Source organism: Tursiops truncatus, chromosome 10, assembly GCF_011762595.2.
Source record: "Tursiops truncatus isolate mTurTru1 chromosome 10, mTurTru1.mat.Y, whole genome shotgun sequence".
Classification (NCBI taxonomy): domain Eukaryota; kingdom Metazoa; phylum Chordata; class Mammalia; order Artiodactyla; family Delphinidae; genus Tursiops; species Tursiops truncatus.
The window spans coordinates 77,154,223-77,180,377 of record NC_047043.1 but is presented as its reverse complement, the minus strand read 5'-3'; the positions used below and the strand labels follow the sequence as shown (position 1 = coordinate 77,180,377).

General features: G+C 45.0%; 1 protein-coding gene across 10 annotated transcripts in view; it reads left to right on the top strand.

Annotated features, from left to right (window-relative positions):
* Positions 1-25,493, top strand: part of PRICKLE2 (prickle planar cell polarity protein 2) — a 342,911-nt gene extending 317,418 nt beyond the window's left edge. For 8 of the 10 annotated variants that reach the window (XM_019947623.3, XM_019947625.3, XM_019947624.3 and 5 more), the window contains one exon: positions 19,488-25,493. In XM_019947623.3, the coding sequence (XP_019803182.1) occupies positions 19,488-20,362 (875 nt within the window). In that variant the 3' untranslated portion in view covers positions 20,363-25,493. The remainder of the gene's footprint in view (positions 1-19,487) is intronic. The other 2 variants (XR_004528595.2, XR_004528594.2) reach the window with 2 other exon arrangements.
* The last annotated feature ends 662 nt before the right edge of the window (positions 25,494-26,155 follow it).

Sequence of the window (26,155 nt, the reverse complement as noted above, 5' to 3'; positions counted from 1 at the left end):
TTCAGCATACTCCAGAGAGGATACTTTGCAAAAACTTCCTTGATTCTCAGGATGGCTCCGTGTCAGGTTGGCAAGGTGGGAGGGGAGAAATTTGAGGGCCTGGGAGGACTCTGGATTCCCAGCCCCTCCCAGGTAAACAGCTACTTTTTCCATCTGTGTGGAGGGCGAGCCAGGTCAAGCCCAAGTTCCCTCAGGAAGTCAGGTGAAGGACACAGACTGGCTGACACAGGAATTGAAGATGGAGAACAAGAAAGGAAATACCCATGGCCGGGTTCAGTGTCTTTTGCTTTCCAAGAACCCACTCCTGGCTTTAGTGGCTCTCTTCTAAGGATCAGGGCAATAGATTGGTGCCAGCTTTGTTTCTGTTGATGAGAAGAGAGGGAGGGACAGGATAGAGCAAGGCCTGCTTCCTCTCCCTCTTTCTATGGGTCCCCTGGCTCCCTGGCCAGAGCTCTGGGGGCCTTACGTGCTCAGATACAGGTCTGTTTGACACACACCTTCCTAGATGTGTTAATGAGAAACAAGGGATGCCAGGCTTTCTTTCTAAAATCATGAGGTAATAGAAAGCACCCCAGACCTTTGCTGTGCCAAGTGTGTTCTGTGGACCAACCACATCAGCATCTCCTTGTTAGACAGTCAGAATCTTGGACGCAACTCCAAACGCAGTAGATCCAAATTTTCATTTTAAGATGATCCCTGGGTGGCTTGCATGGCTGCTAAAGTTTGAGAAGAAGCTGCCTTTGAATGTCCGGAGGCCTCATTCAGTCCCTGCCTCCATCACTAACTCCCATCGTTATCCCCGACTTTGGGCAAGTTGCTCATCTTTTTTTCTGTTTTCAGTTCCTCATCTGCAGGTACCACTGCCTTCCTCTCTAAAGATGGAGGCGCCAATGGAAACTGTCTTAAATCGGAATTAATAATGGAGCAGTAACGATTACTTGTTAATTCTTACCTAAGACCTTTATTCTTTAGCATGAATTTATAAGACCTTGGTTTTTAAGAACCCAAAACCATGTCTTTCTTTCTGTACATGCGTCATTTTGCATCCATTCATTGATTTATTCATCCATCTTTCCTTTTTTCCATCCCCACCCTTCTATCCATCCTTCGTACCATCTGCCCATCCATTTAAAAGCCACCCCATCTACCTGTTCTTCGTTGTATCCTTTCATCCACCTAGCAGTCAGTTCAGTAATTGGCTGTGTCATACATGGTATCATGAACTTCTATGCCAAGAATGGTACTTTATCAATGCCCAGCTAGGGAACTTGAGAAGCAAGAATGCCAAGTGTAAAAGGGTACATTGTATACTGTCTCTTAAATCTATAAACCACTTTCATCCAAACTCCTGCGCTCCCTTATCAAGCTGGCCAGCACTGGTGGGAAGTGCGTACGCTGAGCGGGGAAGAGAGGCTGTGAACAGGCAGGTTTCATGAATGTGTGCATTTGCCTAGGGATGAAGGTGTTGCAGTTCCCTGCGCCTTCCAGTTAAAAAGGGAAAATAAGAAAGAAGAAAATTTAACCCTTCAGACCCAACAAAGCCTAGTATTAGCTGCCAGTCTGACCCATGTGTACTAGTCATGTAAGTCTAGTGTACCAGACAGGCTCGTGATGAAGGGGATGAATTACACATAGTCACCTTTTAAATTGTCTTGAGTACATGCTTGCCTCTCTTGGTGGTACTCTTTATAAATTTTTAATAGATGTGTAACAAACATCATCGGTGGCAGCTCAGGGAATCGTCACACCCAGGGCGCAACTTCCAGGGTCAAGCCGTAGCCCGTGACCAATGCCGCAGCAGCTCCCTTAGCGTCCTCCCCCCCCGCCACCCCTCCCTCCTCTCCGAAGTAAGCACTGTCCTGACTTAACAGCAGCGTGGGTGAGCTTTTAATTTTCTATAAATGGAATCATACTATGTGTATTCTTTGGGTGTGGCATCTTTTCCTTGATGAGGTCCATCCGTGCTGTTGCAAGTAGCAGTAATTCATATTTATACTGTAGAAAACTACCCATTAAGGAAAAGGATTTCTTTGACTTGCTGCTGCTGGTTCAAAGTTTGGATGTGTCGCTGGATCTTTCTTTCTCTGTGCCCGTGTCCCTCCTCTGTGTAAGAACACTCCTGACATATTCCTTTTACTCACAGAAATAAAAGGCAAGAGGTCGGAGAAGAGTTCTGAAGTAGCTGCTCTGAGATCGTAGGCAAATCATTCCATCTCTCTGTTACCCACTTGAAAAATTGCATAACAATTCTTAGCAACTTGCTCTATGACAATATGCAGAAAAATGCTCTAAAAGTGACAAATACGGGGTGGATGACATTGAGAACATACCATCCGATTTCTCTGCACCAGCACTGTTCTAAGCACTTTTTGTGTTAGCACACTTAATACTCACCTTCACACTAATGAGGTAGATTCTACTATCATTCCCATTTTACAGCTCAGGGAACTGAGGCACAGAGCTGTCCAGGGTCTCTCCTGGGGAGGCACAGCTGTAAGGGAAAGGACTGGAGGGTGATGGCGAAAGCCAGCCCCCTCCCCTGCTGCCCTGTGCTCCTCGCAGGTGCTTTATCAGTGCTGCCTACAAGCACGGGCAGGATGGTCTCAAACCCTTGTTGACCTAGATGAAGCTCCCTCTGGCTCCTCTGCTCACCTTCCTGGCCTCACCCCTGCTGCTCTCCTCTTGCTCTCTGTGCTCCAGTCACACTGCACTTGTGTCACTTCTTAGAGCACCTGGAATTTTCTCTGGTACAAAATGTTCTCATTCCCTCTGCCTAAAATACTTCCTCCCCACCCTCTTGGTTTGACTGGCTCCTTCGCATCCTCTGTGTCTCAGCCTAATTAGCACCAACACAGGGTTCTTCGCCAACACTCTGTCTAGGGAGCACCAGCCTTTTACCGTAAGTCCCCTACACACGAACGAGTTCAGTTCTGAGGGCGCGTTCGTAAGTCGAGTCTGTCCATAAGTCCAACAAAGTGAGCCTCGGTACCCAACTAACACAGTGGGCCATATACCGCTGCTTTTACGCTTGCTTCTGGACATCCTGGGCTTAAAATAAAAATACTGTACTACTGTACTCTCTACAGTACTGTACAGTAAAGTACACAAAAGCACAACCACTTGTAGAGGATGCACGCACGTGACCACGTACGCCAGACACGTGAAGTAACTTACGTGGTTGGACATGTGAGTGCACGTTCGCATCTTTGAAAGTTCGCAACTTGAAGGTTCGTACGGAGGGGACTTACTGTATTCTCCATCTTAGCGTCGTGTTTCTTCCCTGTCTCCTGATGACTGTGTAGTAGCTGTAATGGTGTGAGTCAGTCATGTGTTCTCCCTGTACGGTGGAATAACCTCGTGAGGCGCTGCCCGACGGGGCCTTGTTCACACTTGTACTCACAGTGCCTGGCAATGGCAGGGCTTCGTCAAAAGCCCTTTTGAAGAGACCAAGTGGGTCTCTGGTCCCTGGCTGCCCGCTCCCTACCATGGGGGAGCTGTTTCACTTCTGTCCCATGGAATCAAGTGTTTCCTGAGCAAATACTCCAGTGTGGCCTGCTTGTTGACTTGGGCTAACAGGTCCTGGAAAGCAGCTCGGGGTCAGTGTGAGCGCAGAGCAGATGCCAGCAAATCATCTTCAGGCGGTTTGAATTTTTTGCGCGTCCTTTCACTTAGCAATGGGCTTGGTGATAACACAGCCACAGTCCCCCAGGGAGCTGAGGCATAGTGAAACCTGACCCCACGTGTTTCCAAATATGCTGCTTCCTGGCTTCCTTCTTTGCTACCTCTCACACGTCCGTCTGTTACTGGGGTAAGTTTATCAGGAAGTTAGTGAGCAGGTCAGCAGGTGGACGGCAAGAGACCTCCAGTCCAAACCCGTGTTGATCCTGATCAGGCTCGTTCTTGTGACTGTACCAGGTCTGTGAGGTCTGTCAGCGATGCACCTTTAGTCCTATGGTAATGCTTGTCACTTCCCAACCACGCCGGTTCAGAGGCACCTTCCTACCACAGAGCTGCTAAAGAAACAAAACCTCTGCCGTCGGGGAAACCAGAATTAGTCATGGCCCTCTCTGGAACCAGCTGGTCTTCCGTTTGGGCCAGTCTCACGGTGTGTCAGGGATGGGGCAGTGGCCCTTCCCTGAAGGGGGCTGGCAGGCCGAGGTGGGGTTAAGGGGGTAGGCAGACGTGCCCGCTCCCACCTCCCCTCCAGCCTCCCCTCCCCCATAGCAGCTGGTGAAGGAAATTGTTTCACACATCTGGCACCACTCCCCCTGGTGCCACAGGAGCAGACGGCAGACGCGTGCCTGCGAGCACTTATGACCTGCTGGTCACTTGGGACGCGCTAGACAGGCTGGTGACCAGAGGAAGGAAGGAAGAAAGAAAGCTGCCTCAAGGGCTCGAGATCTCAGAAGCTTCAAATGGGGGAGGGAAGTAAGGCAGCAAAAGACTGAAGCCCAGGGAACTTCTGAAACCCACTGCGGGAAGGACGGGCTGCCAGGAGTGGGTTTGTTGAGAAAAGTTCAGAGAGAAAACAACTTTGCAGTTCCCCCGATTTGGGAGACTGGCCACACCCAGCCTAGGGGAACACATTCATCCTTCTCTAGAAAGAGGGTGCGTCTGCCCTGGCTAGTGCTAGGCTTAACCACTGTTGCCCTCGGAGGGTCAGGAACAAGTTCTCCTTTGTCTTCGATCAGCAGCTCCAGGACTGAAACTGTTAGAGCAGCGGTTCTCTGTCAGGCTGCCTTTGTTCCCCTGGCGATATTTGGCGTTGTCTGGAGACGGTTTGAGTTGTCACAAATGGGAGGGGGAGGGTGTTACTGGCTCCTAGTGGGGAGAGGCCAGGGATGTTACTAAACTTCCTACAATGCACAGGACAGCTTCCAGCACAAAGAATTATCCTGCCCAAGATGCAGATACTACCGAGGTTGAAATCCCTGGATTTAGTGTCTCTGAGGGTACGGGCTTTCCTGGTTTAGAAGCACCTTTAGTTGCAGAGAAGATTGCCCTTGAAGCTCTATCACAAGTCCGGCAGTGTTCCTCTAATCCTCAAGCGTGTGTGAATCACCAGAGGATCTTGTGCAAATGCAGATTCAGATTCTGCAAGTCTGGATCGGCTGCCCGTTGCCCCTGGTCCACAGGTCACGCTTTGAAGAGCAAGGGATTTTGAGTTTGTTCATAATCTCTCCCCTTCCTTTCCTTCTCCCTCTCCCCTTCTCACCATCCCCACTCCCTGAGCCTTCCCTGTTGTACTCTGTTCAAACCGGTCTGTGCCCTGTCACCAAGGAACATGTGGTGGTGGTTAAACTCCACTGCCTAGATGTCAGGTTCTCTGCAGCTGTTGCCAATTTGAAGTTCAGGGTGTTGATGAAATCAGTCGACTTAGTTGGGAAAAAACGATCCCAAGGGACCTGAGCAGACTACCCACATGCATTTAAGTCAGCTGGTACCCCAAAGATATTTTTTATGGTCTCAGACAGTTAGCCTGGGTAGAGCCCTTGACTTTTGGTGATGCTCAGACTTGATACAGCTTCACGTTCACATTCACGTTCTAAACCAGAGGTTGAAACTGTTTCTAGAAAGTGCCAGATAGTAAATATTATACGCTTTGCAAGTCATGCAGTCTCTGTCACAGTGACTCACTTCTCCCATTATAGCAAGGAAGCAGCCATAAACAGCATGCAAATAGATGGAGTTGTGTTCCAATAAAACTTTATTTACAAAAATAAGTACATAGCGAGCTGGATTCGGCCCATGGGCCATCGTTTGCAAACCCCTATTCTAAACAATTCCTTTTTCTTCATGTCTCTGCTTCAGAAAAAAAAAAATATTGGGAAGACCTTACTAAATCATCAGTATGGGTTGTAAATGTATAGAGGGCAAAAAGTGAGTAGATATTCTTTCTTTTACTGAATTGCATCTTTCAAGTTGGCAGAAACACAGTTCTCTGCCTACGCCAGTTGTGGTTTTTTTTGTTTTGGTTTGGTTTTTTTGTTTGTTTTCGCAGGGGTGGAGTAGGGCTAGAAAGGGCAATAAGTGAGGAACAGAAAGAGATGCCAGTACGTTTAAGTCTGCATTTTCTTCTCTCTGGCTTGAGCGAATACCTTCTGCTCTTAGAATAGAGGGAGGGAGCCCCGCAAAGATTGCCCTTCTCTTCCATCAGACCCAGAGCATTCTTTGAAGGTAGTGATTTTTCTCACTGTCACTGGCTTCTGTTGAGACCTCCTATTTGCAGTGAGGAGGCATTGCTTGGACAGAAACGCTGGAGTGTTGTTTAAAGCGCCCTGGCTGCATTTTCGGGTTGACAGTTTAACCACGGGGAACCACAGGCTAAATTCGATACTGACGTCTCCTTGTTGGGGCACCTGAGGGAAACCCCCAGCCCCTGCGGCATGTGGACATTTCTGTCGCTCCTGGCCACACCGACCCCAGGGATAAGGATAAATCAAGGCGTTTATCTCCACGGTCACCATCCAGCGCCTCTCACAAAGCCTGCTGTATTAGAAGAGGAGAAAACCCTCTCTGTCTATTAATAAGACGGAGTTCCACTGGAGAGGAAAGCGACCTGGCATCTGTGTCTCGTGCTGCCCGGTGGGAACTTCTGCCAGGCTCTCCAGAATGTGTTGGGGCCCTGAAGATGCCAGTGTTAAGTGCGGGGTCAGACGATGGGCTTCTGCCAGAGCTCTCTGGAGAACTTAGTGTGCAGTTTCCACCTCCCATACCACAGCTGTGCTCGTTCACACACACACACACACACACACACACACACACACACACACACACACATTATGGCTTGGGCAGCGAGAAAAGTAAAGTTCATTCATTGCAGAAGAGCAGAGTGGCGTTGAGAACCCCATTTGGTTAGACTATATTGGTTTGCAGTGTTTTGACACTGAGTCTCATGCGACACAGACAAGTGGAACGGAGAGTTGCATTTCCTCTGGGTAGAGAAGTCAGCCCCAGCTGCAGTTTAGAGGCACAAATTATTTTTATCATTATTTTAGTGGCTCATCTTCAGTGAACATCATGATGTGTCTGGTCCTGTGTGGCTCGTCTCGGGTTCGTTCCTTCATACAATCACGCCTTCAGCAAGTATTTGTTTGTCTTTACAGTTGGCTGGGTGTAAATTTCTTGGAGCATGCTCTCTTTCACTGGGGACTCCTAGGCCTTGCTTACTTCCTTCCCATGCATCGAGTACCAGCTACTGAGATCGGGGCTAGCCAGCAGGAGCCAGCTCCTGCCCTCTTGGAGCGTATAGGCTCGCCAAGGAGATGGAGAGGAAATCAAAACTACCCAGATTTACAGTAGTTGTGATGAGGCTTCAAGACGTAAGGTGGGACTTCCCTGGCGCTCCAGTGGTTAAAACTCTGTGCTTCCACTGCAGGGGGCACAGGTTCGGTCCCTGGTCAGGGAACTAAGATCCTGCATGCCGCGCAGCATGGCCAAAAAAATAAATGAAATAAAAACGAAAGGTATGTATTTTCTCAGCCAATCATCACTAAAGCTTTTGAACTCAGGTACTATTGTTAGGCCCATTTTACACACGCATCTCAAGAGGTTCAGAAGTTGCCCCAAGTCACCTTTCAGTTCTGCTCAGAGTGAGTTAGAGAGGGAAGGAGAGTTTCTCAGGGTGAGATGTGAGCTGGGATAGTATAGGTCCATCTTGGGGACGTGGAAGCTGCTCATTTAAACAGATCTCCAGCAGTGTGATCAATAAGACAAAATATTTTTGCAGTTTGAGGGGCCAACTATAAACCACACGTTCCTCTAATATTGGAGAAGCCCCAGGTGGTGGGCCGTGTAATGAACGGCCAGAGACAATGAGACTGATTCGTGTGACCGTGGGTTTTTTGGTTCCTGATGATTGGCATGCCCTCATCCAAATTGCAATCGGGTAATCTTTCAAGTCCTGGCCTGCTCCAGGTCAGAGGGTGGTTGCGTTTTCCTAGCTGTGGGCAGCGTGAGGATTCATTCACCTTAACTCCACCAGCAGGATGCCCAGCACTGCTAGTTCCAGTGTGGTAAACAGGGGGGGGCAAGATCCCTGCTCCCGGAGGGCATCCATTTGGCTACCAACTTAAATTTAAGAAAATAAGTCAGAGTGGGGTCTTTAAACAAGGGTCAGGTGCGACAGAGTGACTATTTGGGGGTGGGGGACAACTTTGCTCCTTGAGAAAGAACAATCAGGGCAGGCACCATGGAAGAGGTGGTATTTACGTGAGGTCCTTAGTGATCCAAAGAAGGCAGCCACGCAAAGGGGAGAGTTTTCCATAAGGGGCTGCTACGAACTTGCTGGTGTGTGTAAGCGCGACTAAAGCAGAGTCAGCCAGGGAGGAGCATTTAGTCCACCATCTTGGAGAGACTTTGACATCTGCAGAAGGTTTCTGGATTTGACCAGTAGTGAAATTAAGCACAGAGCCGCTCTGTGTACAGGCAGGCACACAATTATGGCTCATCTCTGGGCAACACTGGCCATTTTGTGCATGGCCCGCGTGTAAGAAGCCCCTGAAGGGGACTCTGAGTTAATAAATGAGAACATACACATTTCTCGTGTCTGGAGTGAGCCGGTGGCCTTTCCAATCCTACCCGCACATCTCCCAGCTTACGTTTAAGTAAAACTGATAGTGGACTCTGAGCTTGAGCAACAGGGCTCTCTAGTTCTTGCCAGAGGACTTTTCTTTTGTGGGGATTGGAGATGCTGAAGGGTATCCTGAGATTTCCCAGGAGGCAGAAGTACAGTTCAATAGGGCATCATCACCTCCCAGCAGAGTGGAAGCTCTCCTTCCTCACGTTTACTTCCTCATTGAATATGAATGTATTCACACACAGGACATTCTCAGAAATGCATGACTTTGGGGCTTATAAAAGACGGGTTCAGGAAAACAGCATGTTTGGGAATGTATAGTATTTGCTAGATTATTTACCCTGACCCTAATTCCAAAAGCCCCGCAGAGATCATCGCTCCCACCCATGTAGCTTTTGTTTCTCTGTGTGATTTTTGAAGGATTTTTTTTCCTTCCTTACTAGAGTTTATCTGCCCAGGCTAGTCATTCATCATCTTGTGTTGCTATCCTCTCCGCTCCGCCTTCAGCTTGGGGAGGTTCTGGAAGTGATTAGCTGTTGTAAATCAGCTTTTATGATGTGTATGTCACAGATAAGCAGCTGGGAAAGCAGGAGTCAGAGAACTCCACTCCTCTTACCCTGCCAGTTATCCCAGTAATGAAATTTAAAAAAAAAGAAGTGACTGGAAAGTATGATGTTGGGCAGAATAGTTTCTTTGTAGACATATCCAACGTTTAAATTGAGCTCTTTAACGAGAACACTGCATTATTTTTACACCGTTTTATTGAGTTATAACCTACATAAGGTAAAGCAAACAAATATTTAAACTGCACCTCAAGGCATTTTTACATGTGCATCCTTTTATAATCATCACCCAGCTCTAGGTAGAGAACATTTCCTGCACCCTGGACATTTCCCTGTGCCCCTCCCACTCTTCTGACCTCTGTCACCACAGACAGCCTTAGCCTGTTCTTGAGCTTCACGTAAATGGAATCGTACTGCCTGTACTCTTTTGTGTCTCTCAGCGTTTTCTATGAGATTCATCCATGCTGTCCATGTAGTTATTCATTCTCGTTGTGTAGTATTCCAGTATAGCATGGTTTCTCAACTGGGGTATTATTGACATTTGGGGCTGGATAATTCTTTGTTGTGGGGACTGTCCTGTGCATTATAGTGTGTTTAGCAGCATCTCTCTGGTCTCTACACACTAGACACTAGTAGCATCCCCTACCCCCAGTAATTTCCCCTGGAATTGAAAACCTTTGCATCACATAACTATACTACAATTTTTAAGAAACTTTTTATTTGGAAATAAATTCAAACTTATTGAAAAGTTGCAAAAATGGAAAAAACAATACCCATAAAGTATTTACCTAGATTCACCTATTGTTAACATTTTACCCGTTTGGTTTATCATTTGCCCTCTCTTGTGTACACACACACACACACACACACACACACACACACACACACACGTGCGCGCAGTGTATTTCTGAACCATTTGAGAGCGAGTTGCATCCATCTTGGCCATTTACTACCATATACTTCCGTGTGTATTTCCCAAGAATAAGGATCTTCTCTGACATTATCCTAATTATCAGTTAACCACAGTATATTTAGCATAATACATTTATGAGTTAGCCCATGTCCCAATTTTTGCATTTGAGGAAAATTTATCCTTTGTAGCATTTATTTTCATTACAGTGCAGGTTCCAGTCCAGGATCAGGTATTGTATATAGTTGCTGTGGTTCCTTAATATCCTTTAGTCTAGAACATTCACTCAGTCTTTGTCTTTTATGATACTGAATTTCTTTTTAAAAATACAATCCCTTTTCTTCTTAATAGAATATTCCTCATTTGGGGTTCGTCTGGTCTTTCCTCCTGAATCCATTCAGGGTATGTGTTTTTGACTGAAAGACTCCGTAGGTGGTAGTGTGTCCTGCTTAGGGAATCCCATCTGGAGGGACATGGTGTCAGTGGCACCTCGTCCGTGATGGAGGTGGTCAGAGTGTTGTCTGATTATTCCACTGTATAGTTACTAAATTTTCTCTTATAGATAATAAGCGATATGTGGGGAACCACTTAACAACACCATGCAGATATCCTGCTCCCCAGTCAAATTTTACCCCCTAAATTTAGCATATTTTGTGTCTTGCATGAACCAGTCTTTACCTACAGTGGTTACAAAACGATGATCTTCCAAATCCAGCACTCCTCCTGCACGCACACTCCAGCCTGTTATGTACAAGGGCCCACGCTTCTCCCCCATTTATTTGCTGGTATTTTTGTCTGTTATCAGTATGGATTCATGAATTCTGGTTTGCTCAGTGGTTTATAAATCAGTACTGTCTGAATGCTCGAATCGCTCAGCTTTGGCTGGTGGGATCCCTTTGAAGTTGGGTCCTGTATTCTGAAAACGAACCCCCCTTCATTTTTGTTTTCTGTGTTTTTTTTTTTTTAATGGTTACCAGGGGCATTTATTTATTTATTTTTTTAACATCTTTTTGTTGTTGTTGTATTTTATTTTATTTATTTTTTTATACAGCAAATTCTGATTAGTCATCCATTTTATACACATCAGTGTATACATGTCAATCCCAATTGCCCAATTCATCACACCACCCCCACCACCACCCCCCTGCAGCTTTCCCCGCTTGGTGTCCATACGTTTGTTCTCTACATCTGTATCTCAATTTCTGCCCTGCAAACCGGTTCATCTGAACCATTTTTCTAGGTTCCACATATATGCATTAATATACAATTTTTGTTAGTCTCTTTCTGACTTACTTCACGGTGTATGATAGTCTCTAGATCCATCCACGTCTCAAAAAATGACCCAATATCGTTCCTTTTTATGGCTGAGTAATATTCCATTGTATATATGTACCACATCTTCTTTATCCATTTGTCTGTCGATGGGCATTTAGGTTGCTTCCATGACCTGGTTATGGTAAAGAGTGCTGCAGTGAACACGGGTGCATGTGTCTTTTTGAACTGTCGTTTTCTCTGAGTATATGCCCAGTAGTGGGATTGCTGGATCATATGGTAATTCTATTTTTGGTTTTTTAAGGCACCTCCATACTGTTCTCCATGGTGTCTGTATCAATTTACATTCCCACCAACAGAGCAAGAGGGTTCCCTTTTCTCCACACCCTCTCCAGAATTTGTTGTTTGTAGATTTTCTGATGATGCCCATTCTAACTGGTGTGAGGTGAACCTCATTGTAGTTTTGATTTGCATTTCTCTAATAATTAGTGATGTTGAGCAGCTTTTCATGTGCTTCTTGGCCATCTGTATGTCTTCTTTGGAGAAATGTCTATTTAGGTCTTCTGCCCATTTTTGGATTGGGTTGTTTGTTTCTTTAATATTGAGCTGCATGAGCTGTTTGTATATTTTGGAGACTGGAGATTAATCCTTTGTCCGTTGATTCGTTTGCAAATATTTTCTCCCACTCTGAGGGTTGTCTTTTTGTCTTGTTTATGGTTTCCTTTGCTGAGCAAAAGCTTTGAAGTTTCATTAGGTCCCATTTGTTTATTTTTGCTTTCATTTCCATTACTCTAGGAGGTGGATCAAAAAAGATCTTGCCGTGATTTATGTCAAAAAGTGTTCTTCCGGGCTTCCCTGGTGGCACAGTGGTTGAGAGTCCGCCTGCCGCTGCAGGGGATATGGGTTCGTGCCCCAGTCCGGGAGGATCCCATGTGCCGCTCCGGCTGGGCCCGTGAGCCATGGCCGCTGAGCCTGCGCGTCCGGAGCCTGTGCTCCGCAGCGGGAGAGGCCACAACAGTGAGAGGCCTGCGTACCGAGAAAAAAAAAAAAGTGTTCTTCCTATGTTTTCCTCTAAGAGTTTTATAGTGTCTGGTCTTACATTTAGGTCTCGAGTCCATTTTGAGTTTATTTTTGTGTATGGTGTTAGGAAGTGTTCTAATTTCATTCTTTTACATGTAGCAGTCCAGTTTTCCCAGCACCACTTATTGAAGAGGCTGTCTTTTCTCCATTGTATATTCTTGCCTCCTTTGTCATAGATTAGTTGACCATAGGTGCATGGGTTTATCTCTGGGCTTTCTATCTTGTTCCACTGATCTATGTTTCTGTTTTTGTGCCAGTACCATATTGTCTTGATTACTGTAGCTTTGTAGTATAGTCTGAAGTCAGGGAGTCTGATTCCTCCAGCTCCTTTTTTTTTCCTTCAAGACTACTTTGGCTATTCGGGGTCTTTTGTGTCTCTATACACATTTTAAGATCTTTTGTTCTAGTTCCGTAAAAAATGCCATTGGTAATTTGATAGGGATTGTGTTGAATCTGTAGATTGCTTTGGGTAGTATAGTCATTTTCACAATATTGATTCTTCCAATCCAAGAACATGGTACATCTCTCCATCTGTTGGTATCATCTTTAATTTCTTTCATCAGTGTCTTAGAGTTTTCTGCATACAGATCTTTTGTCTTCCTAGGTAGGTTTATTCCTAGGTATTTTATTCTTTTTGTTGCAGTGCTAAATGGGAGTGTTTCCTTCATTTCTCTTTCAGATTTTTCATCATTTGTGTATAGGAATGAAAGAGATTTCTGTGCATTAATTTTGTATCCTGCAACTTTACACAATTCATTGATTAGCTCTAGTAGTTTTCTGGTGGCATCTTCAGGGTTCTCTATGTATAGTATCATGTCAACTGCAAACAGTTTTACTTCTTCTTTTCCAATTCGTATTCCTTTTATTTATTTTTCTTCTCTGATTGCCGTGGCTAGGACTTCCAAAACTATGTTGAATAATAGTGGTGAGAGTGGGCATCCTTGTCTCATTCCTGATCTTAGAGCAAATGCTTTCAGTTTTTCACTATTGAGAATGATGTTTGCTGTGGGTTTGTCATATATGGCCTTTATTATGTTGAGGTAGGTTCCCTCTGTGCCCAGTTTCTGGAGAGTTTTTCTCATAAACGGGTGCTGAATTTTGTCGGAAGCTTTTTCTGCATCTATTGAGATGATCATATGGGTTTCATTCTTCAGTTTGTTAATACAGTGTAGCACATTGATTGATTTGCATATATTGAAGAATCCTTGCATCCCTGGGATAAATCCCACTTGATCGTGGTGTATGATCCTTTTAATGTGTTGTTGGATTCTGTTTGCCAGTATTTTGTTGAGGATTTTTGCGTCTATATTCATCAGTGATATTGATCTGTAAAAATTTTCTCTTTTTGTAGTATCTTTGTCTGGTTTTGGTATCAGGGTGATGGTGGCCTCATAGAATGAGTTTGGGAGTGCTCCTTCCTCCGCAGTTTTTAGAAGAGTTTGAGAAGGATGGATGTTAGCTCTTCTCTAAATGTTTGATAGAATTCACCTGTGAAGCCATCTGGTCCTGGACTTTTGTTTGTTGGAAGATTTTTAATCACAGTTTCAATTTCATTACTTGTGATTGGTCGGTTCATATCTTTCTCTTTCTTCCTGGTTCAGTCTTGGAAGGTTATACCTTTCTAGGAATTTGTTCATTTCTTCCAGGTTGTCCATTTTATTGGCATAGAGTCGTTTATAGTAGTCTCTTAGAATGCTTTGTATTTCTGCGGTGTCTGTTGTAACTTCTCCTTTTTCATTTCTAATTTTGTTGATTTGAGTCCTCTCCCTCTTTTTCTTGATGAGTCTGGCTAATGGTTTATCAATTTTGTTTATCTTGTCAAAGAACCAGCTTTTAGTTTTATTGATCTTTGCTATTGTTTTCTTTGTTTCTCTTTCATTTATTTCTTATCTGATCTTTACGATTTCTTTCCTTCTGCTAACTTTGGGTTTTGTTTGTTCTTCTTTCTCTAGTTCCTTTAGGTGTAAGGTTAGATTGTTCATTTGAGATTTTTCTTATTTCTTGATGTAGGCTTCTATAGCTATAAACTTCCCTCTTAGAACTGCTTTTGCTGCATCCCATAGGTTTTGGATCGTCGTGTTTTCATTCTCATTTGACTCTAGGTATTTTTTGATTTCTTGGTTATTTAGTAACATATTGTTTAGCCTCCATGTGTTTGTGTTTTTTACATTTTTTCCCATGTAATTCATTTCTAATCTCATAGCGTTGTGGTCAGAAAAGATGCTTGATATGATTTCAATTTTCTTAAATTTACTGAGGATTGGTTTGTGACCCAAGATGTGATCTATCCTGGAGAATGTTCCGTGCGCACTTGAGAAGAAAGTGTAATCTGCTGTTTTTGGGTGGAATGTCCTATAAATATCAGTTAAATCTATCTGGTCTGTTGTGTCATTTAAAGCTTGTGTTACCTTATTTATTTTCATTTTGGATGATCTGTCCATTGGTGTAAGTGAGGTGTTAAAGTCCCCCACTATTATTGTGTTATTGTCGATTTCCTCTTTTATAGCTGTTAGCAGTTGCCTTATGTATTGAGGTGCTCCTACGTTGGGTGCATATATATTTATAATTGTTATATCTTTTTCTTGGATTGATCCCTTGATCATTATGTAGTGTCCTTCCTCGTCTCTTGTAACATTCTTATTTTAAAGTCTATTTTTTTCTGATATGAGTTATTGCTACTCCAGCTTTCTTTTGGTTTCCATTTTCATGGAATATCCTTTTCCATCCCCTCACTTTCAGTCTATATGTGTCCCTAGGTCTGAAGTGGGTCTCTTGTAGACAGCATATATATGGGTCTTGTTTTTGTATGCATTCAGCAAGCCTGTGTCTTTTGGTTGGAGCATTTAATCCATTCACATTTAAGGCAATTATCGATGTGTATGTTCCTTTGACCATTTTCTTGATGTTTTGGGTTTGTTTTTGTAGGTCCTTTTCTTCTCTTGTGTTTCCCACTTAGAGAAGTTCCTTTAGCATTTGTTGTAGAGGTGGTTTGGTGGTGCTGAATTCTCTCAGCTTTTGCTTGTCTGTAAAGCTTTTGATTTCTCCATCGAATCTGAGTGAGATCCTTGCTGGCTAGAGTAATCTTGGTTGTAGGTTCTTCCCTTTCATCACTTTAAGTATATCATGCCACTCCCTTCTGGCTTGTAGAGTTTGTGCTGAGAAATCAGCTGTTAACCCTGTGGGAGTTCCCGTGTATGTTATTTGTCGTTCTTCGCTTGCTGCTTTCAATAATTTTTCTTTGTCTTTAATTTTTGCCAGTTTGATTACTATGTGTCTTGGCATATTTCTCCTTGGGTTTATCCTGTATGGAACTCTCTGCGCTTCCTAGACTTGGGTGGCTATTTCCTTTCCCATGTTAGGGAAGTTTGTTTTTTTTTTCTTTTTTTGCGGTACGCAGCCCTCTCACTGTTGTGGCCTCTCCCACTGCGGAGCACAAGCTCCAGACGTGCAGACTCAGTGTCCGTGGCTCTCGGGCCCAGCCGCTCGGCGGCATGTGGGATCTTCCTGGACCGGGGCACAAACCCATGTCCCCTGCATCGGCAAGCGGACTCTCAACCACTGCACCACCAGGGAAGCCCAGGGAAGTTTTTGATTATAATGTCTTCAAATTCTTTCTCTGGTCCTTTCTCTCTCTCTTCTCCTTCTGGGACCCTTATAATGTGAATATTGTTGCATTTAATGTTGTCCCAGAGGTCTCTTAGGCTGTCTTCATTTCTTTTCATTCTTTTTTCTTTATTCTGTTCCGCAGCAGTGAATTTCACCATTTTGTCTTCCAGGTCACTTATCCGTTCTTCTGCCTCAGTTATTGTGCTATTGATTCCTTCTAGTGTATTTTTCATTTCAGTTATTGTATTGTTCATCTCTGTTTGTTCTTTTTTTTTTAAACGATTTTTTTTTTTTTTTTTTTTTTTTTGAAGTACACGGGCCCCTCACCGTTGTGGCCTCTCCCGTTGCGGAGCACAGGCTCCGGACGCGCAGGCTCAGCGGCCATGGCTCACGGGCCCAGGCGCTCCGCAGCATGTGGGATCCTCCCGGACCGGGGCACGAACCCGCGTCCCCTGCATCAGCAGGCGGACTCTCAACCACTGTGCCACCAGGGAAGCCCCTGTTTGTTCTTTAATTCTTCTAGGTCTTTGTTAAACATTTCTTGCATCTTCTCGATCTTTGCCTCGATTCTTTTTCCAAGGTCCTGGATCATCTTCACTATCATTATCCTGAATTCTTTTTCTGGAAGTTTGCCTATCTGCACTTCATTTAGTTGTTTTTCTGGGGTTTTATCTTGTTCCTTCATCTGGTACATAGACCTCTGCCTTTTCATCTTGTCTATCTTTCTGTGAATGTAGTTTTTGTTCCACAGGCTGCTGGATTGTAGTTCTTGTTGCTTCTGCTGTCTTCCCTCTGGTGGATGAGGCTATCCAAGAGGCAAGTTTCCTGATGGGAGGCACTGGTGGTTGGTAGAGCTGGCTGTTGCTCTGGTGGGCAGAGCTCAGTAAAACTTTAATCCGTTTGACTGCTGATGGGTGGGGCTGGGTTCCCTCCCTGTTGGTTGCTTGGCCTGAGGCAACCCAACACTGGAGCCTACCTGGGCTCTTTGGTGGGGCTAATGGCGGACTCTGGGAGGGCTTATGCCGAGGAGTAATTCCTAGAACTTTTGCTGCCCGTGTTCTTGTCCCCACCGTGAGCCACAGTCCCCACCGTGAGCCACAGTCAGCCTCTGCCTCTGCAGGAGACCCTCCAACACTAGCAGGTAGGTCTGGTTCAGTCTCCCCTGGGGTCACTGCTCCTTCCCCTGGGTCCCGATGCGCACACTACTTTGTGTGTGCCCTCCAAGAGTGGAGTCTCTGTTTTCCCCGGTCCTGTCGAAGTCCTGCAATCAAATCCCACTAGCCTTCAAAGTCTGATTCTCTAGGAATTCCTCCTCCCGTTACCAGACCCCCAGGTTGGGAAGCCTGACGTGGGGCTCAGAACCTTCACTCCAGTGGGTGCACTTCTGTGGTGTAAGTGTTCTCCAGTCTGTGAGTCACCCTCCCAGCAGTTATAGGATTTTATTTTACTGTGATTGCGCCCCTCCTACCATCTCATTGTGGCTTCTCCTTTGTCTTCGCACGTGGGGTATCTCTTTTGGTGAGTTCCAGTGTCTTCCTGTCGATGATTGTCCAGCTGCTAGCTGTGATTCTGGTGTTCTCGCAAGCCTCCCTTCGTTTTTTATTTTTAACACTTCCTCACTTTTTGGCATAACAAGGTGTCCCAGGCTCATCTTTTACCTTCCCTCCTCCTATCCTGGAATTAGCCATTTCTCCAAAAAGTCCTGCCTGATTCCTTTTAATGGGAATGCTAGAAAATACCACCACTTATTTATCCTTCCTCCCGTTAATTGACGTTTGAATTGTTTTTAGTTCTGGACTGTTATAAAGAAAGCTTCTCTGAATACCGTTTTACATTTTTTGGATCCATAAACTGTTTTCGGTTGGGTATATAACCAAGAGTGGCAATGGAAAGTCACAGAACAGAACAACAAGGACTATTGTATAGCCCAGGGAATTATATTCAATATCTTGTAGTGACCTATACTGGAAAATAATCTGAAAAAGAAAATTTATATATATATTTATATATATGTGGAAAGAATTTATATACAATGTGTATATATAGAAAGAATTTATATCTGTATATATATATATATATAAACTGAATCACTTTGCTGCACACCTGAATCATTGTAAATCAACTGTATTACAATTTTAAAAATAACATACATATGTACATACATAAATAAATAAAAAGAAGGACACAGGATCTCCACTCTGGCTATATACCCAACAGAAATGAGTACATTAAGTCCACCAAAAAAGTGAACACAGGTATTCAAAGCACCTTTGTTCATAATTCATGTATGTATATATACACACACATAGATATATATACACATACACACACATATATATGTATATTTAGCTTTAGTGGGTATTGCCAAGTAGTGTTTCAAAGTGCTCATAACAGTTTTGTGAGGGGAGCCAAAGTTGTTGGCCCCGTTAGGTGGGGTAATCGGTGGCAGGGGTTCTAATGGGCCAGTGCAATCCAAAGACATGTTGTCTGTGACCAGAAATGGCAAAGCTGCTCATCTTTTCCATCGATAATGAGTGGGAAATGCTGAGATTTTGCCACCTGGTCCATTCTTAAACTGCTGTTGTAGCGAGTGCTGCTTTAAGATGGGCAGAATGGAAGTTTCTGAAGTCAAGAATCTCCTGCTCCCTTCAACATGGTTTTCATCTCAGTGATGGCAGTGACAGCATGTAGGGAATGCAGGATCATTGCTAGGGGCTCCTGCTGTTAGAGAGCATTCGGGTCACTGCTTTGTTTTAAAAAGTGTCTCCCCAGGAGAAGGAGGAATGCCCCCCGGAGTCCCACTCACATCTTCTGACTGCTAGGGGCCCATTTGGAACCCTGAAACAGTCATTTACTAAACACGCTGAGAGAGTAAATATCCCTCTGTCTACACCCAGGGAGCCACTTAGTTTTCAAGACATCTGGGATAGAGGCCCAGGGACAGCAGGCAGAGCAGGAAATTGCTGGAGGTAAACACGGAAGTGAACTGGTCCAGTATTATGGGACTAGACTCTAGGCTCAGTGTTGCTAGGAACTGCTTGGGCGTGGCCCGGCCTCTATAGCTTAAAGGTTCTTTGTCCAGAGTATCTCTCCTGTGGAGCTTATAGTCATCATTAGAACCAGCGAGGTGATTGAGCACTTTTTAAAGTGAATTTCTGAACAGAAGAAACATCACTTATAAGATACATGATGGGCTCTTAAGTAATTCTGATGAACCTTTGGAGGAATTCATGACTATTAAAAAAACATCTCGTGGATGCATTTTAACCAGGTGTCCCCTCTAAGTGGACACTGGCCCGCTATGGAATGGGGAGAGCCCTCCTGCATACTTTCTGAGCGAGCCTGTGTGCAGTGTGCCACTGTGCAACCGTATGCAGCGACCCTGGATAGGTAACGGTTCAGATGACCCACAGCGACGGGACTCCCATGGCTGCACGTTTGTATTAACCTCTGTGAACCTTTCCTCTCTCTCCCCCAGGCCTCTCCGCAGATGGTGGTGCCAAGCGCCAGGAGCACCTCTCCCGGTTTTCCATGCCCGATCTCAGCAAAGACTCTGGGATGAACGTGTCCGAGAAGCTGAGCAACATGGGCACGCTGAACTCGTCCATGCAGTTCCGCAGCGCCGAGTCCGTTCGCAGCCTGCTCTCCGCCCAGCAGTACCAGGAGATGGAGGGAAACCTCCACCCTCTCGGCAACCCCATCAGGTACAGAGACCTGCAGGCCCACGGAAGGATGCATCAGAGCTTTGATTTCGATGGGGGGATGGCGGGCAGCAAGCTGCCGGGGCCGGAGGGTGTGAGGATCCAGCCCATGAGCGAGCGCACGCGGCGGAGAGCCACTTCCCGCGAAGACAACCGCCGCTTCCGACCTCACCGCTCCCGGCGATCCCGACGCTCTCGCTCAGACAACGCCCTCCACCTGGCCAGCGAGCGCGAGGCCATCTCTCAGTTAAAAGAAAGGCCCCCCCTGAGAGCCAGGGAGGATTATGATCAGTTCATGCGCCAGCGGAGCTTCCAGGAGAGCCTGGGCCAGGGGTCCCGGAGGGACCTGTACGGCCGGTGCCCCCGGACTGTATCGGACCTGGCTCTGCAGAATGCCTTTGGGGAGCGATGGGGACCCTACTTCACTGAGTACGATTGGTGTTCCACCTGCTCTTCGTCCTCGGAGTCTGACAACGAGGGCTATTTCCTAGGAGAACCCATCCCCCAGCCCGCCCACCTGCGATACGTCACGAGTGATGAGTTACTGCACAAATACAGCTCGTACGGCCTCCCCAAGTCTTCCACGCTAGGTGGCAGGGGACAGTTGCACAGCAGGAAAAGACAAAAGAGCAAAAACTGTATCATTTCTTAATCCGATGGGGGTCAGGGGATAGGGGAAGATGGGAGGTAAGAATGTAAATTCAGAAACTTGCACTGTTTTAAATTTTAAAGCTCTTTGCTTTGGTGGTTCCAGGGAGAGATGAGAAGAGCTCTCTGTTGATGGCGGCAAGGTCACCGACTGACTCGATAGGTAGTCACAGTTCTTGGCATGTTGAATATTATTTGCACATTTCACTTTGGAAACGCTATAGACTCTACGGAGGCCAGGATTGGTCACCTCCTTCCCGTCCGTCTGTGTTGAGCTGCCACTGGCAAGATGGCAAAATTGTTTCCCGCTCGCTTATATATTATAGCCTCTCTGGTTCTCTCCCTTTTAGGACCCTTTTTCCAGTACGTAATTTGTTTATTAGCCAGGACCCAAGACTAAGTTATTTACATGTCCATTGTAAATGCGATGTAAATGAGAGTTCTGATAAAATATTTTTGTATTTTGTAATATCAAAGGAATTTCTATATCGTAGGACTCAGTGGAGCCTTGCATGCACGTCCAGCATTGTCTTTGAGTAGTACTCCAAGGTGGTCCAGGACCACTTTTTTTTTTTCTTTTCTTTTTTCTATACAAATTTGTTACATGTCAGTGAGACCTTTTTCAAAGGAGTTTATTCAATTTGGCTTTTTGTGGCTGAAAAACAAAAATTACCTATTACACCCAAAGCATTTGATGCTCCATCTATCTTGAGGAGCCATCCTTAAGTCTGCTCCCAGCCTCAGTAGAATCTCTTCTCTACAAAGTGATAGTAACTTTTTTTTTTATTTATAATTGCCGGCGTAACTTTTGCCAATTAGAAAAACCAACCAGTGTCAGTCAGGTTCCGTGAGAAGCGCCATCCCTGCTGGGAACACTGAAGTTGCTTACCACTGAGCTATCCCTTGGGGAACATAAAGTGTCTGTGAGTGGTGCGGTTTGTGTGATGTCAGCATGACATTGTTTTGAATGTGGCATTATTTCCTGGTGCTCGTTTCCTGGATCGTATTATCCGCTTTCCTTTACCAAGGCAGACAGCTGCCTTAGCCTGACAACCGGTTGTCCTCAGCGCAAATGAACTTCAGCTTTGGGAGTTTCGGGCCAGAAAGGTTCCGAGGGACTCTGGGAGTGATGGTGTGTTCTAGGTCGTAGGTCATACGTGGAGAAGGAACAGGTCAAGGGTAGAGACTGAAGGGGAATATGAAGGAAGGTCAGAGCAAAGAAGAACTTCTGGAAATGAAGTAGAGGAGACTTGACAACCACCTCGAATAGCCCCCAGTGCTTGTGGGAAAAAAAAAAAAACCCAGTTTAATGCGCTCCGTAACCAGAGTATCTGGGTTACCCAGAAAGATTGAGCTGCTCAGGAGATTTCCGTGTTATGGTTTTGAAAAACAGATGTTGCTGAAAGGGGGGTTTCCATTTTGAACTTTGGGGACCGTCAGTCAGATAGAAGATGGGCTCAAAAGTGAGTTTGCTTAAAGAAGACATTAACGGTTGTGTTGTTTATAGTAAAATAAAACCTCCTACCTTGCTTCAGTTAAAAGTGAAGCGCTTGCTTTTACTTCCATTCTCCTCGTCCCCTTCGTGGATTGTGGCAGTTGAAATAATCCATCGGAGGACCCACCTTTAGTGAGGTGTACTGTCGATGTAGTACACAGTGTATCTCAGTGGCCATCTGCCATGGTGAGGCGAGCGTGGTCTCTCTTCAGTATAGTAGTTAATATTTTCTAGTACTTTTTTATGGGGAGAATGTGAAAAGTGGCTTTTTAGACACCATCCCAAGTGGGTCTGGGGGAAGGAAGGCTGTAAAGGATGTGGAAGTGGCACTCCATTCAGGATGTATTAAAATAATTTGCTTTTCAGGTATTAATAAGACATTTGTCATTGTCACTGATGTTTTGAAAAAGCAATGCAAATGTTGGTTGTGGCTGTTTTCCGCATGCTTTCTTCATATCTAAATGCTTCATTAATTACCCAAGCCTCTGGAGAATTAACTCTATTACGTTTGTATAGTGAGTTTGTAAACTGCTTGGCAAACTGATTAAGAAATAATGTACACCGCCACGCTACCAGCGTGGCAGGTTTCTGGTAGAAATGGGGCGAGTCCAATTTGGAGTTCTAAGTTGCTGGATGGATGAGAATAGAAAGGCATTTTGGAAAAAGAAGAGAGAGAAAAAAGTAGATCATTTAACTTAGTAAATAACTGAAAATAATGTCTGTCCTCTGTGGCCTGGAATCCAAGGAAAGAAATTCTCCCAGTGAACGTTGCTTTCTCTTTCCTTTTTAGAGTACCTCTTACATTTCCCAGATGAGGCTTTAACCACCGTCAGCAGAAAGAAGAAGGTGGCCTAGAAACTGACACCTAATTAGTGCCCCGAGGGAGAGAGGAATAAGCAATTTCAGATCTAGCTGCCCAGGGAGCATCCATCGGCTGAACTGGTCAGAGCTGGAGGCGTGTTGAGATGCAAGCCTCAGGGTCAGACGGTCTATAAGCAAGATCACCTCCATCTAGTCCATCACTGCCAGTGTCTCCTTCCCACCCCACATGCAGCCAGGCACCTTATGGAGAATGCCGATGGAGGACAGGTAAATCCTCACAGTGAGGACGGAACCTGCAAGTATATGCCTTAGAGGGAGCAGGACATCATCGTATCGGGAGTTCCTCCCCTTAGTGATAACTTACACCTAACATCCCAGAATCCCATTCCCCAAAGTTCAATGCATTCGTTTCCGAGGCGGGATCTGAGGGTCCTGGCCTGATCATCGCCGGGAGCTCTTCTTGGTCAAGCGTCATCTGTGGGTGAGGCTCGCACTCACCTCTTCTTAGATCATCATTTCATCTTTAATAGGCTGTTTTTAGAAGAGTACCACAGTTTATTTTCTTTGCTAATGCCTTGGGTTTTGTTTTGTTTTGTTTGCCTACCTCTTCTCATATTGATCTTCTTATCTTTTGGATAAAACCCCACTTTAGCGTTCATTTCATTTCCTGTCGCTGCTCAATTCAGGGACAACAGAACTGGCCCTTTCCCAAGCAGAAGTCAGTGACAGTTTCCTGAATGGCCCTGCCAGTGCATATCACCCTTGATGTTATGAACAAGTTTGTTAGCAGGCTGGTGGCATTCAGGTACTCTTCCATCTGTCATAGAATTCTGGGATTTCTACCAAGTGTGACGGTAAATGAGGTCAGGGAAACCAGAACCATACTTCCCGTTTTGCAGGTGTTCAAGGGGGGGGGGAAATTTTTTAGTGTTGGTTGTTTGACCCCCTCTTTTCATATTCACCTTCTGTTCTCTAGTCCTTCCTTTCCACCCTCAGCCAGCCCCGTGAACAGGCAATTTTGCGTTTCTCATATGTGACCTGAGGACAGCTCTTTCTCATCCTCTTTTCCCATTCTGTAGGAGGTTTCTTCAATACACCAAGATTATATTTCTCTCTCCTGCAGCAGCTCTCTGCTTCTTGGGTACCACCTGCCATTGCTGAGTTCAGGTGGGGCCAGTAATACCACATATGTAGCCTGTGCTCTGCCATCCCTGCAACCTGGGCAGATATAACCAAGGTACCACTGTATACTTTCCCAGAGAGCATGGCTGCAGCCTCAGAAATCTTTTCAACACTCCAACCATCCAGGACTAGTTGATCAGAACTGATTTTATTTGTGTGATGACAAATCTTATTTGTGAACTGATTCTTATTTGTCTTTCTACCTTGGGCTCTTTTGCCATTGGCCCAAAACAGTACACCAGCCATTTAGGAAGCATCATCCCTAAATAATTGTGAGACTCCAGTTTCTATGCCCCCGTTTTGGAGATGCTAAAGGAGGCTGACTTCTTTAGGCTAAATAAAGACAACTCTCTTTGGCCTCCTTTTCCATTCTCGTGTTCTTGGTCCTATCACAGAGGTCAGATAAGAGTTCGTCCTATTCTTTGTCTAATCCCACCTTCTAACAAGAAAGAACACAAAAATTTAAATTCCAAGGAGAAGTGCTCTTTGCTGTTTCTCTCTAACAGAAACCAGATGCTAATGCATAAGAAGGAGAATCTATGACAAAGGAACGTGAACGATGGCATCAGTCATCTGAGGATTTCATGCCAGAAGGCTGCTATTAGCACTGTTTAGCACCTTCAGGGCTTTGAAAAGGGCTCTGCGACAGCATTCCAGGTACAGGACACAGCCAAGCCTCCTCTGCATATTTGGAAGGCAGTTCCAGATGGCCGCCTTTTGAGGTGCGTTTCTTAAAGCGCAAGAGAAGTGGAAATGAAGAGAGTTTTGCCTAGCCTCCAGTGGCCGGTCCCTCTGGGGCCTCAGCAGACACCAGAGCCTGTTCGTCTGACCCCTCGGAAGCAGTCATCAAGGTTAGGATCAAAAAAGGATTTCAGTCTTTTTCCATTTTCTCATAGTAGGATCCCCTTCAACCCAAGACTCCCATAAAGTATAATGTACTGTTGGGAGCTATACTGTTTTATAAGCTTACTTCCTGCTGACAAAACTAGCTTTCCCCAACAGGAATAAAAAGGCGGGGAGGGGGGATGTCACGTAGTGTTAGAAAACATTTCTGTGATTTAGATACGATGACTCTGTAGGAAAAGAAAAAAAAAAAAAAAAGCCTTGTTCTAGCCTGAGAGTTTTCTGAGACATCCCTCACCCTACTGAGTATGGCCACTGACCAATAGGTCGCTGACCAAACTTTTCTAAATTTTTCAGAGAGAGTTACTCAAACCTCTCTAGTGAATGTCCATATTTTTCCATAAAGCATTTTGGTTCTATCGTGGACCCTGACTTCACATTCTAAGACCTATGGGTCCTCCTTATTCCATAGTAAATTAGGACTTTGGCAGTTTTCCCGCTCCTAAACACATTCTTTCCTGTACAGGATCACTTTGTCCATCTCCTGCTTTAATTCCAAGTACGTAAACAAAACCTCAAAGGGCCTGAGAAGGTAAGGCATGCCAGAGTCTGTGTTGTGTGTCGGGTGTCAAGCTATTTGTTAAGAAGGTCTGCAGTAGACCTTTGGTGTGGGCTCTGCCAGAGACTGTCGTGAACACTTTGCTTGAGATCCGTGCCCTGTAAAATGGATATGATGTTTTACTGATGTCTGTAATACATTTGTAAACTTCCAATAAAATTTGAATAAAAGAAAGGTTGCCGTTCTTCTCAGTCTTCCCTTGCTTTCCAGGTTTTTGGAAATCGTTGGCTTTGAGGATCTCAGCAAAAGAAGAGAGAGGCTGCACTTGTCAGGGGGGTGAGATTTGCTACGAAAGATGAACCTGATAGCTTAAATCAGGATTTCTCAACCTGGCCACTATCCACATTTTGTTCCAGTCCATTCTTTGTGGCAGAGGACCGTCCTGGGCGTTGTAGGATGTTTAACAATACTGCTGACCTCTACCCATTGCCAGTAGCACCCCTCCCCCTGAGATGTGACAACCAAAAATGTTGTCACATTAGGGTAGCTACTATTAAAAAAAAAAAGGAAAATAACAAGTGGATGTGGAGACATTGGAAAACTTGTGCACTATTGGTGGGAATGTAAAATGGTGCATCCTCTGTGGAAAACAGTACGGCAGTTCCTCACAAAATTAAAAATAGAACTACCATATGATCCAACAATTCTACTTCTGGGTATATACCCAAAAGAATTGAAAGCCGGGCCTCAAAGAGAGATCTGTACAGCCGTATTGATAGCATTATTCGCAGTAGCTAAAAGGCAGAAGCAAGCGAAGTATCCGTTGATGGATGAGTGGATAAGCAAAATGTCATCCAGACATACAGTGAGCTATTATTCATCCTTTAAAAGGAAGG